This window comes from Poecilia mexicana, unplaced genomic scaffold (genome assembly GCF_051168715.1).
Source record: "Poecilia mexicana isolate PSO_F unplaced genomic scaffold, ASM5116871v1 scaffold_6, whole genome shotgun sequence".
Classification (NCBI taxonomy): domain Eukaryota; kingdom Metazoa; phylum Chordata; class Actinopteri; order Cyprinodontiformes; family Poeciliidae; genus Poecilia; species Poecilia mexicana.
The window spans coordinates 20298361-20312241 of NW_028263375.1; the positions used below are offsets into that span (position 1 = coordinate 20298361).

At 40.6% G+C, this 13881-nt stretch overlaps 1 protein-coding gene across 1 annotated transcript in view; it reads left to right on the forward strand.

The window, feature by feature from the left end:
• Positions 1 to 5296: 5296 nt before the first annotated feature.
• Positions 5297 to 13881, forward strand: part of LOC106918857 (neural-cadherin-like) — a 98528-nt gene continuing 89943 nt past the window's right edge. The window contains exon 1 of the mRNA XM_088006383.1: positions 5297 to 6301. Within this exon, the coding sequence (XP_087862509.1) occupies positions 5302 to 6301 (1000 nt within the window). The 5' untranslated portion in view covers positions 5297 to 5301. The remainder of the gene's footprint in view (positions 6302 to 13881) is intronic.

The following is a 13881-nucleotide window of genomic DNA, read 5'->3' on the forward strand; positions in this document are numbered from 1 at the left end:
AAAAGGCACATGGTTGAATTTACACTGTTAGTTGATTACCTTGGAACTGGTAGAAAAATGACAGCCCAATTAATGGCTTAGACCTGATAGGCTAATTAACTCAGAAAAAAGAGCTGATTTATTTATTTTTTCTTCATCCAAGGTTATGCTCTGACTGAACCATGATTCAAAAAATGCTAACACTAGCTCCTGCAAAATAAAAAATAAAAATACACAAAACACCAACTCTGCTTTGTTAAGCAGATGATGACGTAGAACTGAGATGTGTCGATTTTTATTTTTTATGTTTTGATTTCCATGGTTTAGGGTAGCAAAAAGCTGTTTTCCAAATTTAGTTCTTTAATCACAGGCTTTGCTAATCACAGCTTAGAGAGTAAAAGTGAATTTCCAACAAGTCACGGCTCCTGAGGTTCTATTTCTAAAGAACAGCCTATTCATTAATCTTGACTGAAACTTTGCCTTTTCCCTTTTTTGCTTTAAGTGCCTGATATGGTTCCTGTTTACTGAAGCTCTTTGAAATGTTCAATTCAGAAACATCAAATACTGTGTGGAGTTTTTTTTTTTTTTTCAATTTACATTAAAATATTAAAGACACCCATTCACCATCTCCCGCTTAATCTGGGGTTTGGTTGCCGGAGCAGCAGCTATCCCCAGCTACATTGGCCGGTTTTTCTGCTGGAATCCCAAGGCGATCCCAGGCAGCCGAGAAACATTTTTACACATTTTTTTTTTGTATTTTTGGTTATCTGCATGCGCTTTGAATATCGAGAAAGGTTACATTTTAGCCATTCTTCTTAGATAGCTTAAGTTCTGCCAGATGGGAGGGAGAGCATCTGTGAAAAGCAGTTTTTATATTTTGCCACAAATTCTTAATTGGATTTAGATCTGGACTTTGACTAGGTCATTTTTACATATGAATAAGATTTAAACCAATCCATTTTAGCTCTGGCTTTCTTCTGTATGTTGTTGTTTCTCTTCATATCTTGTTGCAAATTCCAGACATGATTTCTGCAGGCTAGTTATCAACAATGGCTCTCTTCTTGACTCATTTTTGGTGTGCACTACTAAAACTTTTTCCATCTCCAGATTTTCCTACCTAAGCTGTGGATATCTGCAACATATCCAGTATTGCAGGGCCTACTGGCTTTTTCTCTGATCAATGTTGTCCTTGCCCAGGCTCTCCGTTTAGATGGTTTGCTGTATCTTGGCAGGTTTGCAGTTGTGCCACACTATTTCTATTTTCAGATGATGAAGTGAAATGTGATCTGTGACACGTTTTAAAGCTTGGCAAATAGACAAAATTATTTTTTTCTACTTCCCTTGCGCTTCACCATTATGCGCTACTTTGTGTCGCTCGGTCACATAGAGGCCTAATAAAATACTTTGTCGTTTCTGTTAATATTGCAATAAAGTGTGAAAGGTTCAGGAGCAATTAATACTTTTACAAGGCACTGCATACGGTACTTTGCTATTCTGCAACATGATGAGTGAAAGTAAATTTCCAACCTGGTTGCACACGTTGCTTTATACTTAATACTGCCTTTAATAAGCAGCTATGGTTTCCACAGCTAATGTTAGGTGGTAGCTGCCTTAAGGGGATCATAGATCAAATCTAATTAGCTGCTGTACCTAATACATGAGGGAGATGTCTTTATATTTATCCAGCCCCTTTAACTGCTTTCTGCCTTCAGGTTTTGAGGAGGTAAAATGTCCTGGGGGCCCATGAATGCTACAGTACACAGAGCTCCCTTTCCTGTGGGGTGTTGTGGTGTTTCCAGAAATGGCACTTTGAGAAAATTGTGGGGTACAAGGTTGCTTTGAGTGCTCTCTCCAAAGGTTCACTCATAAATGGCAACCTTAAAGCTATACGTGCCTAGTCATCCATTCTAATCGTTCTTTCATTCCCTAATAAACCTGCCTTTCACAGTCTATTATTCCTTGACATCAGCATAACGGTCTATTTTTATGATTTAACAAAAAAAAAAAAAGAAAGAAAAGAAAAGGAAAAACACTACTGGGTCTGTTGCAAAAAAAAAAAAAAAGATAACCTTACTGGGCTTCAAACTTTGTTAAAATTACCTTTATACGATTTTGTAATAGTTAAGCCTCCTTTCCAATAAAAAGGAATAATTGATAACCTGTGTCTAACAGAGCAAAAATGACACAATGTAGCCCACTTTGAGAGCAGTCCTTCGTTTCATTCGCCACTAATAACAGAGGTGCTTTGTTCTAAATGTTATAAGGTTTAAGTCGTTGCTTTCAGAAGCTGTCTTTGCATCAGTTTGGATAAAGGGGGATAGACTTGGTCAATTATTCATTAAATAAGCATGAAGCTTTCTAATGTTCATTGACTGCTTTCTTTGGTGTGTGTTTTTCTCCTCTCTTTAATGCCCTGAAGCTCCCAGTTATCCTTCAGAGAGTTGATGAGGCTGCTTCATGATTTTTTTTTTCTTCAACATTCATTACAGCTTTGTTATTTTTATGTGGTTTAAGCTAGCTAGTGTTTCATCTTAGTAGCAGACAGAGAAACCTCAACTAAACTCTATCTACACACCCCTGTCCATGCCGTGTGACGACCATATATATATATATATATATATATATATATATATATATATATATATATATATATATATATATATATATATATATATATATATATATATATATATATATATATATATATATATATCTCTAGCACTGACAGTCACACTGAATCTTGCCGTGAGAGACAACATGATAAGAGATAGGATTTGATTTGCATTCATGAAGCACTTTAAATGTTCAAAGAAGTTACAGAGCAGGAGCGAGATCACTTGAGGTCCTCTCTTTTGACATGCAAGCAATTTTGCATGAGGTCATTTCCCGCCAACAGTCCCCGTGTCACGTGAAGTGTTTGATTCTTTTAATGGCAATGTTTCTGAGATAACTACTTTCTCCTCAGGTCTGATATTACCTAAAGGAGCCAGAAGGGATGGCTGGGATGGCTGTCCGGATGACACAGCCTGGAGCTTGCGACATATAAAAGAGTACAACAATCAACCGATATGAGGTTTGTGTTTCAGCTCCAAGCTCTGATTCTGAATTATCTGCAGGCTTAATGTCGAGCTGTCAGAGTTATTTCCTAAAAAAAAAAAAAAAAGAAGAAGAAAAAATCAGTTTCTGAAAAGATTTGGCTTAAAGTGCAATGATGGCTGGTGCTTTTGAATTGATAAGGATCTTTCAGCAGCCGCTTTGATGAATTTTTTATTCAGATGTTTTTTTATGAGTACAGAAGCATTGCCCGGCCTCTCACTCTCAATACATTGAAGTACTGATCTATATGGAAAATGGTTGATATGACATGTTCTGTTGCCTTTAATTTACTTTTTCTTCTGACAAAGCAGAACTCTTCAATGTGTTTAATATTTAGCATATGTAAGCTGGACTTACAACCCAGCTGTCATCTACATATGAGGATCATATTGAAAGGAAATAGATTAAAAACATGGGACCGAAGAATTATTGTCCACAGGTTACATCATATCCCCAGCTGTCAATTTGTTATCAAATGGTTCCAAATTAATTGTCTCTACGGGTTTGATATAGTACAACAGCTTCTGTATTGGTTAGAAAGTGGGACACGTACGGGTTCATATAGAAAATAGACAACATCCTATATGTCTATTTCTTATCTTCTGAATGAAACTCAGTAGGAGCCCAGTCAGGATACGGGGTTCATGCAGAGGAAATTGGGTGAAAATTGGCCCAAGCAGGGGCAACAGGTTGGACAATGTACAGTTGATGGAGGGCAAATCTAGTTAAAAATGGGGTCCATGCAGATGGATGCAAGTTGTGATTCAGACACAGCTCTGGTAAAAAAAAAAATGGCTGAGTTGATATCACATTCTCTTTTGCCTTTACTTTCTTGCCTTGTTGACTATTTAATGTTCCTTAGGGTTTATTCTATTCGGTTTCAAGCTTTCTACAGAGCCCCTATGCAAATGAAATGAGATGATAAATGAGCCCCAAAAGGGATTGTCCACAGGTTGCATAAACCTCCTGAGTTAATTATACATCTTTCATCTATGACAATTGCAAGTAAAAAGAAGAACCCAGAAGGGTTTCCTCTGTATTGGCCAATTAAATGTTCCCTCATACAAAGAATCTCATTGTGGACCCTAGTATTCAACCTGAGCAAAATTCATATGGGGCCCATACACATGCTGGCTGGAAGACAGCTATGGGGAATTGGAAGTTTACACTAAGTGGGAATTAGACGTTACCACCTACAGATTATTTATTTATTTATTTATTTTTGCTCCCTGTACTTGGCTCGCCTGCAAAGTGAGAAAGGAAAGGAAGAGCACGCACATTGACGCTGTTAATTTGAACTCTGATGCACACATTCTGGCTGCAGAGACATATGGAGCTATTTAGCGTAGGCTGCCTTAAGTCATCGTGTTTGCATAGTTTAACAACCCAAATCTCTGCCTATGCATATAAACTCAGGCGCACACTGTAGTTCCTTTTGTTTCTTGTGGGTTACAAATTAAAAGTACTTGTGATGTGGCTCGAGCAATGCACTGCAGGTTAAAGGAATAGTAACCTTAAATCCATATAAGACCTGGGAACATTAGGTCATGAGTTCAGTCCCTAAGGGAGAAGATGAGTGCTGTGCATGAGTAATTCACCTTTCAGCGACTCGTGCAGAATTAAAGACGCGCCGCGTAATCAGCATTTGGATACTTTAATAGTTGCACGCAGCGCAGGGTGGAGAAAGAGCGCATATCTTCAGCGGTCCTCATGCGGACGGGAAGCTTATCAGAGATTTTTTTTGTCCCCCCTTTCCTTATAACAAGAATTCTTTATGCTGAGAGAGAGAGCGTATGTGGTACGCAGCTGCAAAGACGCATGCCGTGCGTGCAACGGCTCAGTCCCTGTGCTGAGATTTGAGGGAAAGACCCTACTGACCAGCGCACAGGGTGGGGTTCACCGACTAGGCGCTCCGTCCCCGTGCGCCGACACGCCCCCGCGCTTGGCGCTGTCCGGTTCTCTGGTGCTGAACGCTGGATACCAGAACGGGAAACTGCCTGCAGCGCACTGGACCGTCTGCCTGCACGCAGATCCTTCATGGAGCCAAGGCAGGGATCTCCCTGGCTGCAAAGATTTAAAGTTCAGAGGGCTGACCTGCACGGATCGCACCGCGGATAACTATGAAGGAAATGTTTCTCAAGTGTTTTCCTTTTGTTTTTTGAGGATTTTCTCGTCAGGTGTCCCCCCCACCCCCCAACGTTTGGAGGTGCATAACTTGCCACCAACATGATTTGGGGTGTTTTGCTGTGTTGCCTTCTAATGCCGGCAGCTGGATATAAAACACAGGCTCGATTGCCTTTCTTTCACGGACACGTTTTTGAGAACTCGCCAGCGGCGTCCAAAGTGAACGGACTCAGCATTACGGTGAAGCGCATCGACGCGCAAAAATGGTGCCCAGTCTCCGGAATGCACTTTAAATTGTTTGGAAATGGCAGTGAGGATTTCCACGTCTTCGCCCACCACAAGCGGGGAAATGTGCTGCTGAAAACTTCCCGGGTTTTAGACAGAGAGTCACGCTCAGAATACCTGCTGAGCGTCGGGTTGTGCTGCCAGACGTGCGCGTCGGAATCTGCCGTCTTCGAGGTTGCGTTGGTGAAAGTGGACGTGTTGGACACCAACGACCACGAACCGACCCTAGTGAGCGCAGACAGTGTTCATATAAGTTTAGACGACACCACCGCGCTCCGTACTGTTGTTTACAGACTGGAGGCTGTCGACGAGGACAGCGGGAGGAACGCAGAGTTGACGTTCGCCTCCGTACCAAAAAATGGCAGTTTCTATGTTGTCCCGAAAACGGGGGAAGTTTTGCTCGTCGACTCTATCCTGGGTCTCCTTTCTCCCATTACATTTTATCTGTACGTGCGAGATCACGGCTGGCCTCCTTTGGCCAGCAAAGCTGTGTTAGTTACTGTTTCACCACAGCGATGGATGACGCGTTCCGCTGATTTAGTCGGTCCAGAGAGGGCAGGACGGTCGCCGAGGGCGCTCCTCGAGTCCAGCACCGTGCTCTCCCTCAACGTGTCTGAGGACGCCGGCGTCGGCTCAGTCCTAATGAGCCTAAATCCCACCAGGTTTCAGTCAGCTGCCTACGAGCTCATTTACCCGGAGTCAGAAAGCTCTCCGGTCACCGTGGGCCGCGACAGTGGAGATATAACAGTAACCCGGAGGCTGGATAGGGAGACGGAGCCTTTCCTGGAGCTCACTGTTAAGATTCAAGACAAACGAGGTGTGTTGAATATCCCTCGGTCTATCCGAGCTCAACTCAGGCCACGCAACACCCCGACACCCCGCCTCTTCTCTCATTTTCTGCGCAATTATCTGCTTTGCAGTGATTTTGCCCTACTTTAATGAAACGCTGCACATTAAATGCACTTGGTTAAACTGTGCCACCATCTGGACACGAAACTTTTCATCACCTGAGGCCCTCTCATTAGACTTGACCCACTGATTAAACTCATAACGGGCATTGGTGCGGCCCGATATATATGCAGAGTTTGCGACTGCTAAATTCTGCCTGGGGGGACCAGCTAGAACTTTAATTCAGTCAGAATAAGTTGGCAAATGCCTCAGTTACACACACACACACAAGTCTATCTCAGCAAATTAGATCATTCAAATGATCACTTATTTTATGCAAATCCAAAAGTGAAACTTGTATTATTGAAATATCACTAAACTGTATCAATAGGGTGATATATTTAGGCAGTTTGTTGTGTTAGCTATGATTATTATGACTTAACAAACTGGCTTCTCAGAAAATATTAACAATGCAAGAAACCACTAATAAGGATTTTAAATTAATATGATAGCTAGATAGATAGATAGATAGATAGATAGATAGATAGATAGATAGATAGATAGATAGATAGATAGATAGATAGATTGATTTAGTAATGATCTTTTGTGGCTAACACTCCTTGTGGGGATTGTCAATGATTGCCAAGTCAGTAGTCTTTCCCATGATAGTGTTGGCCTTTTCGTGGCTTTAAAATAACATTCCTGCATTATAAATAATGTTGTTTTATTAGTCCTATGTATTATTCTAATCTTGAGACAAACCTTTTGTGTTCTCCATCTATAATTTCTGGATTTTTATGTTTAAAATAGATGGTTGACATCAATTAATTTTTCAACGATATTTTACTTTGAGATGCACCCATGCAAACAGAAACTTTATTAGTTATGCTAACTGAGTCCAGCTAATTTATGCACCGTTTGTGTCTGAAGTGGGTGCGTATCATGACAGCTGTCACTGCCCTTGCCCCTCCCACCCCCCCTTGGTGGTAACCCCACTTTAGCGACAAACACAAAATATCCAGTTTGATCACTCTAACCCCTGTGTTGACCAGCCTATTTTATATTTTGAACTTAGAAATGCTTCATAGAAAACAAAACAAAACAAACCAAAAAAAAAAAACACTGAAAAGAGCAGAAATTGGTCTCCTGCTAGAAATAGTGATTAAAATTTAACAGACAGCATTTTTTTCACCTAAACACCAGGACTGCATTTTCACAGTAATGACACATTTGTTTATTTATTAGTTTTGTACCGCAGAAAGCCACCGAACAATAAGAGCATATTTGATGTAGAAGAATGGTGATTCATGAAGGGACCTTTTCAGGTTGACTAAATTATGTGTCCTTGATTGACATAGTTTTGAGCTGTGAAGTTGTTTTCAGAGCTAATCCGTGTAGAGTGGCAAACCACTGCGACCCTCTCCCTCTCATCAGCTGGCATTACCCCTCTAATCCTCCTCACATTCGCTCTCTAGGCCCAGGGATTTGAAGTAGCACTACCATAGTCAGGAAACATCTCACATGCTCGGGGAAAAGGTGGAAATTATCGGTAGCTGAGATTTGTACTGAAGTATATGTGTTGCTCAAAAAAAAAAAAAAAGTTAGACTTTAAGCTCAAAAACGGGAAGATGGAAAAACGAGAAAAACGTTGAATCCAAATGATTTGCTTCTTAATTGAGCCTCACGGTGTGCAGGAAACAGCGTACACTGTTTTCGTTCAAATTGCCTGCTGCTGTTACGTTTCACAGCGTGTTCTAGATTGTAATTGCATGCCTGATTGAGATGCATTCTTGCAAAGGTAGGTGTCTGGAGGGTTTTGGGGAGAGAAGGAATATAGTAAAAAAAAAAACCTTCTCTCTCTCTTTTGCTCACTTAACAGGTGAGCAGCAAAATTCAGCAGGTCTGGACTGACAGATATTCAGATAGCTTCTTCCATTGTACCTCTCTCACCTGCAAAACTCTCCTCTCGTGATCAAAGGCATGGCATGATTCTTATCCTGTGTCTATGGCTTTTCAAACCGAACCCTGACAGGAGACTGGAACGACAGGCCTTTCTTCTGCTTGTCTCATTTTGGATCCATACATGTATGTCTCTCTGATAGAATAACCCAATTTTAGCCTTTTGATTAGTATTTATAGAGGTTCAGTCAGGTCTCCCATGTGACTTGGTGCTTGAGATCCCTTTGTAATGAATTTTGGGACATGAAAGCCACAATTTCGCAAATGCATCAGGGAGCGTTTTGTGTATGCTTGTTTTGTCTGTGAGTGTGGCTGTGTGGTCACATGAAAATTGACCCCAGGCGCGATAGCAATAGTTTTAATGAGGCCCCATGCGTTTGCGTCATCTTGACTTATTTTACCACAGTGAACTCTCCGAGGCACAGAGCTGTCCGCCGTACTGACAGTCACCTGCTGCGAGTCAAACAAGACGTTGCCATCAGATTACAGGCAGACGGCAGATCCCTCAGAGTTCTAGTTACAGCAGTTTGCGGCAAACATTAAAACTACCGAGGCATCAACGTGCAAAAGAAAATAGCCGGAAAATTCTGCTTTCTAAGACTTTCGCAGACAATTAACTGAGATTAAAAGAGCTCGCCACTGAAAGAGAATGTGACATTTTTTACAAAAGTCAGAATGCCTGTCTTTACAGCATCATTGTTTATTTCAGTTTCTTGTTGATTCTCATCAATCAAGATCATCATCACTCCTGCTCTGTACTAAAGTTGCTTGAACTGTTTATACTGCTACAGTGCTCAGCAATTTGCATACCTGCAAGTCTTTTACAACTTGTCACATTTAAACCATAAGCTTTCATGAACTTTATAGTATACTGTTAGGAACTAAAATAAATTAGATTAACTGTTCTTAAGGTTTAAAAATAAAAATCTGAGAAGTGTTCTGTGCATATGTATCTTTTATTACAATTAAAGCTGCAATTAAAAACAATTGGGGGTAGGAGAGTATGGAGGATATGCTTAGATTTGCTTGTCTCGTGATTTTTTATTTATTTTTTTACCCATTCTCCTTTGCCAAATGGTGTCTGTGAACATACATTTTCAGATCTTATCACAAAATCTGTGCTGGATTTAGGTCTGGACTTTGAGCACATTCTGACTCGTAACATGTTTTTTTGTTCATTCGTATTTCTAAAATAACCTCAGCTCAGTTAGACTGAAGAGAGATCATCTGCTCACCATCAGTCTTCAAGTCATGTAACAGACTCTCAATTGGATTTAGGCCAGGTCATTCTAACAAATGGATATGCTTTCATCTATGTGATTCTGTTGGAGCTTCTTGTTGTTTCTTGCATTTTGTTGACTTGCTGGAAGGCTGACCTTTGACCCAATTTAAGGTTTTTTTGGATCCTCAAACAAGTTATCAACTCTGAGCAGCTGCTTAAGAAAAGATAGTGTGTTTGGGGATGTGTACAGGGATTTGCATAGAAGCTCAATTTTGGTCATTTTAACGCATGGCGAAGCATTCTGTTGTAGCTCTGGTCTAACACCGCTGTCCTGCTGGAAGGCTCATCACCATCGTCATGACATTAGTCGTCTCCAGCCTGCTACTGTCTTAGATCCGTTTTCTTCTCACTCCACCCATCTCCCCAATATTCTAATCCATCTCTCCTGTCTGTTCACTAAAACTCACCAACAAAGCTATGATCACTTCACAGAAAAGCTGTGACAAAGCTGCGATTGAGTTTAATTTATGTGTATCAGACTAAAGGGAGCAGAATGCATATCCACATTGCACTTTGCCAATTTTGTGGAAAAAAAAAGTAATTTTTTTCATGCACTTTACAGCTGAGCTTCACTGTGTATTGATCTAATAGACAATGTTTAAATAAAATATATATGTGGTTAAAACATGACAAATTAAAAAAAAACAACTGCTACACTTGAATACTTTTGCAAGTCAGTGTTCATACAGACCCTGAAATAATAGCAGATGTGTAGAGTACAGCCAGAAAAGAAAGAGATCTCCACAAAATAAACGTGAGTGCTATCAGTATAATATTCAGTAAATGATGTAAAAAAAAATAAAAAATAAAAAACACACCAGTGGCATACAAGGCAGAGCTTCAAGGAAAAGGTGTTGTTTCTCCACAGCCCGATCTGATGAAGCGGTGGTCTGGCCCTGTTGGTTTCCCTGCATGTAGCGACCACTGAACAGTAACCTCTGGGTTATAGCTGAAATTTCTAAACCAAAAACCTTTATCCAGTAGAAATGTTGTGGGACATGAAGCGAGAAGTTCATGTGAGGAAACTCTGCAAACTCCTGCAGTTAAGACCGTGGAATCAACAGAAATTCTGCCAAGCTTATGTGCAGAGGTGATCAGGCGTTACTAGAAAAAAAAAAGAAAAGCTGCAATCACTGCAGCTTGTTTGAAAACGGGAGTTTATGTCATTTGACCACTTTCATATATCTTTTAATAATTCCTTCCGATAATAATAGAGTATTGCTGTTTTGACTCTCCAGGTTGTCTTCGTCTAACTTAAAAAGATGTAAATCAATCTAATATTGTTTGAGAACATGTTTGAACAGAAACAAACAAAAAAATAATAATATTCACTTCAATTCAAAAATACTAAATTAATCAATAATGCACATCAATACATTTGCAATCGCTCAGAATCTTTTCAATTATTTTTATATTAATGTTCACACCTGCAAATAGTTGAGACATTTTCTGTGGTGGATAAAGTACCCATTGCTGCTAGGTGGTGAACGCAGGTTTACTTAATGCATAGTGAAAGCATTCATTAAGTGGTTAATGTGGGCATGAAAAGCTAATCACGGTGGTGTGAGGCTTTTTCGCGTTAATAAGTTTGAGGTTATGATTAGAGCCATCACAAGAGCTGGTATTAGTGTTGTTCAAATAGAGATTAAAGAGCCAAGTCTGACAGTTAGATACGCTGCCTGCGCATGTAGATGGGAGATGGAGCAGCGCTTCAGGATTACGCACAGTGTGGCGTCAATCCTTTTGGACTTACCTGAAGCAGAGTGAGCTAAGCCAACACTCAGCGTCTATGCTAACGATAGGGCTGAGGATTTAACATGTTTGAGCACTGAACTACCTGTGCAGCCTGACGCACTTATCAGAATCAATATTAGGATAGAGAGCCTTGCAAAGTGTTCGTACCACTTTAGTTTTTCCACACTTTGTCACATTAAACATTAAAACCAAAACGAAATGTTTTTTTTTTTTTTTTTTTTTTTGTGCATCATGTGACAGACCAGCACAGTGTAGTGCATTAGGAGGTTTTCCCAGTTCTTTTGAAAGTCTTGCACACAATGCACAGTCTTGTGTGCAATGCAGACAAGACTGTGCATTGAATAACAATGCACAGTCAGTAACTATAAGAGCAACTTTTTAGTGCATTTTCTGCTGCAAACCTTTTATAAAACAAAAACAAAACAAAAACATCAGCATATCTCCAACAGCTCTGTACATCTACAGTTTCTGCCCAGTTGCCTTTTTGTCCCAAATTGGTTATGCTCAGTTGCATTGTATTGAGTTCATCTGTGAACATCAATTTTCTTTTAAATCTTCACACAGATTCACAATGGGATTTAGCTCTGGAATTTGACTGGGCCGTTTTAACCTGGATATGTTTTAATCTAAACCGTTCCATTGTAGTTCTGGCTGATTCCTTTAGGATCGTCGTCCTGTTAGTAGATGATCCTGTCAAAATTTATTTTGTTCTCAAACAGGTTTTCCTCCATCCATGTCACATGTCACCACCAACTCAGAGCAGCATGCCTGTCCCTGCTGAAGGAAACCACAGCATGATGCTTCCACCACCTTGTTTTACAGCAGGGATTGTCTGTTTAGAGCAGGGGTGGGTAACTCCAGGCCTCGAGGGCCGGTCTCCTGCAACTTTTAGGTGTGTCTACTTCAACACACCTGAGTCAAATAATGAGGTTGTTAGCAGGACTCTGGAGAACTTGACTGCACCGAGGAGGTGATTCAGCTGTTGGATTCAAGTGTGTTGGACCAGGGAGACGTCTAAGAGTTGCAGGACACCGGCCCTCCAGGACCAGGATTGCCCACCCCTGGTTTAGAGTGATGCACAGTGTTGGTTTTCCACCACACATAGTTTATACTTTGCCCTCTGACCTCTGTGACTCCTACAGAGTCTTAGATGCTACACAATCATGGCACAGTTCAGAATTTCAGGTATAAAAAATATCTAAAAAGTAAATATCTTTCCTTTCCTGGCCAACCATCTACCATCGAAATCCCGATAAGATACACACTGCTTTGGGTCTGTTTTGTGAAGGAAGTGGAAAAAGCCGAGGGGTCTGAATGTGTCTACAAAGGGTTTGACATGTTTTTCCATTCAGGCCAGTCAGGAACCCACATTGTTGATTCTCATCATCATGGATTTGATTGAAATAATTTACCGTAACTCTCGTATCTGATGCTCCTGCCCTCATGAAATTAAACCTTGTTTTGATTGGTATTTTCTGCTGTAATTGATCAGTTAATGTAACAGTGCAGCAGACTGTCATATCTGACTGCTTCTTTCTGACTGGTTTGAGCTAGCTAATTACTCTCACTCATTTTTGAAACAATATCCGTATGCTACATATTACCATCCCTGCGACGTGATTCATTACACCACTTTCTTTTTTAATTACGCCTCCAAAAGTTTGGAATTGCTTTCTCTTTTTGCGGAACAAAACTAATACTTTGGCAATTTCTCGTCTTTTAATCATCCTTTCGTCAAAACTTCAGAAAATGATGCGTCACCAGAGCATGAGTGAAGCTTAATTTCAATTTGTTTGTACGTATCCACGTGTCACAACAAGATGCTTTTGAAGTTTTGAGTTTAATTAGGACTTTATTGCTGAATAGAAATGACTTCAGGACCCCCCCCAGACTGGTTCGTACTCCCTGTGTGGAAGCATCAAATTTAGCATACGGTAGCGTTGCCTTGTTTGTTTAAAGAGTTTGCTTTTCCTCGGGGCTTAGAGAGAGCAGTCTTCCTTTTTTCTTGACAAGATCTCCTGCTAATGCTGGAACAATATTTGACTTCTAAACTATATTCAGTGCTCTAAGAATCCCCTGAGAAAACAATATTTTTCTCTGACATACCCTCTGTGTATCAAACCATCTGTATAGAAAAATAAAAAAAGAAAAGAAAAGGTAAAGGCAGTGGAAGTAGGCCATGACTCACGACTCGCACACTGGTTATGCAGTGTTGTTTTGTCGAGAGGGAGCCAGGGACCATCGCCAGCTCTCCCTCTATAGGATTTCCACTGGCCCACAGAGGACGTCAGTTTAGATTTGTGGTGGGGATTTTTTTATTTTTTTTTTTCCCCTCCTCGCTTTCGCTTGTCCCCACCCGAAGAATCGCTTTCTTTGCACCTGACTGGGAATCTGTTAATGGTATTTGACGGGTTAGGGGGAGTATTGAACACGCGGTGCTGCCCTAAATGGGCTTGAGCTGCTTCCCCCCTCGTCTTTAGTTATCTGTGGGCAGGCTGGTATTCAGTTCGTGG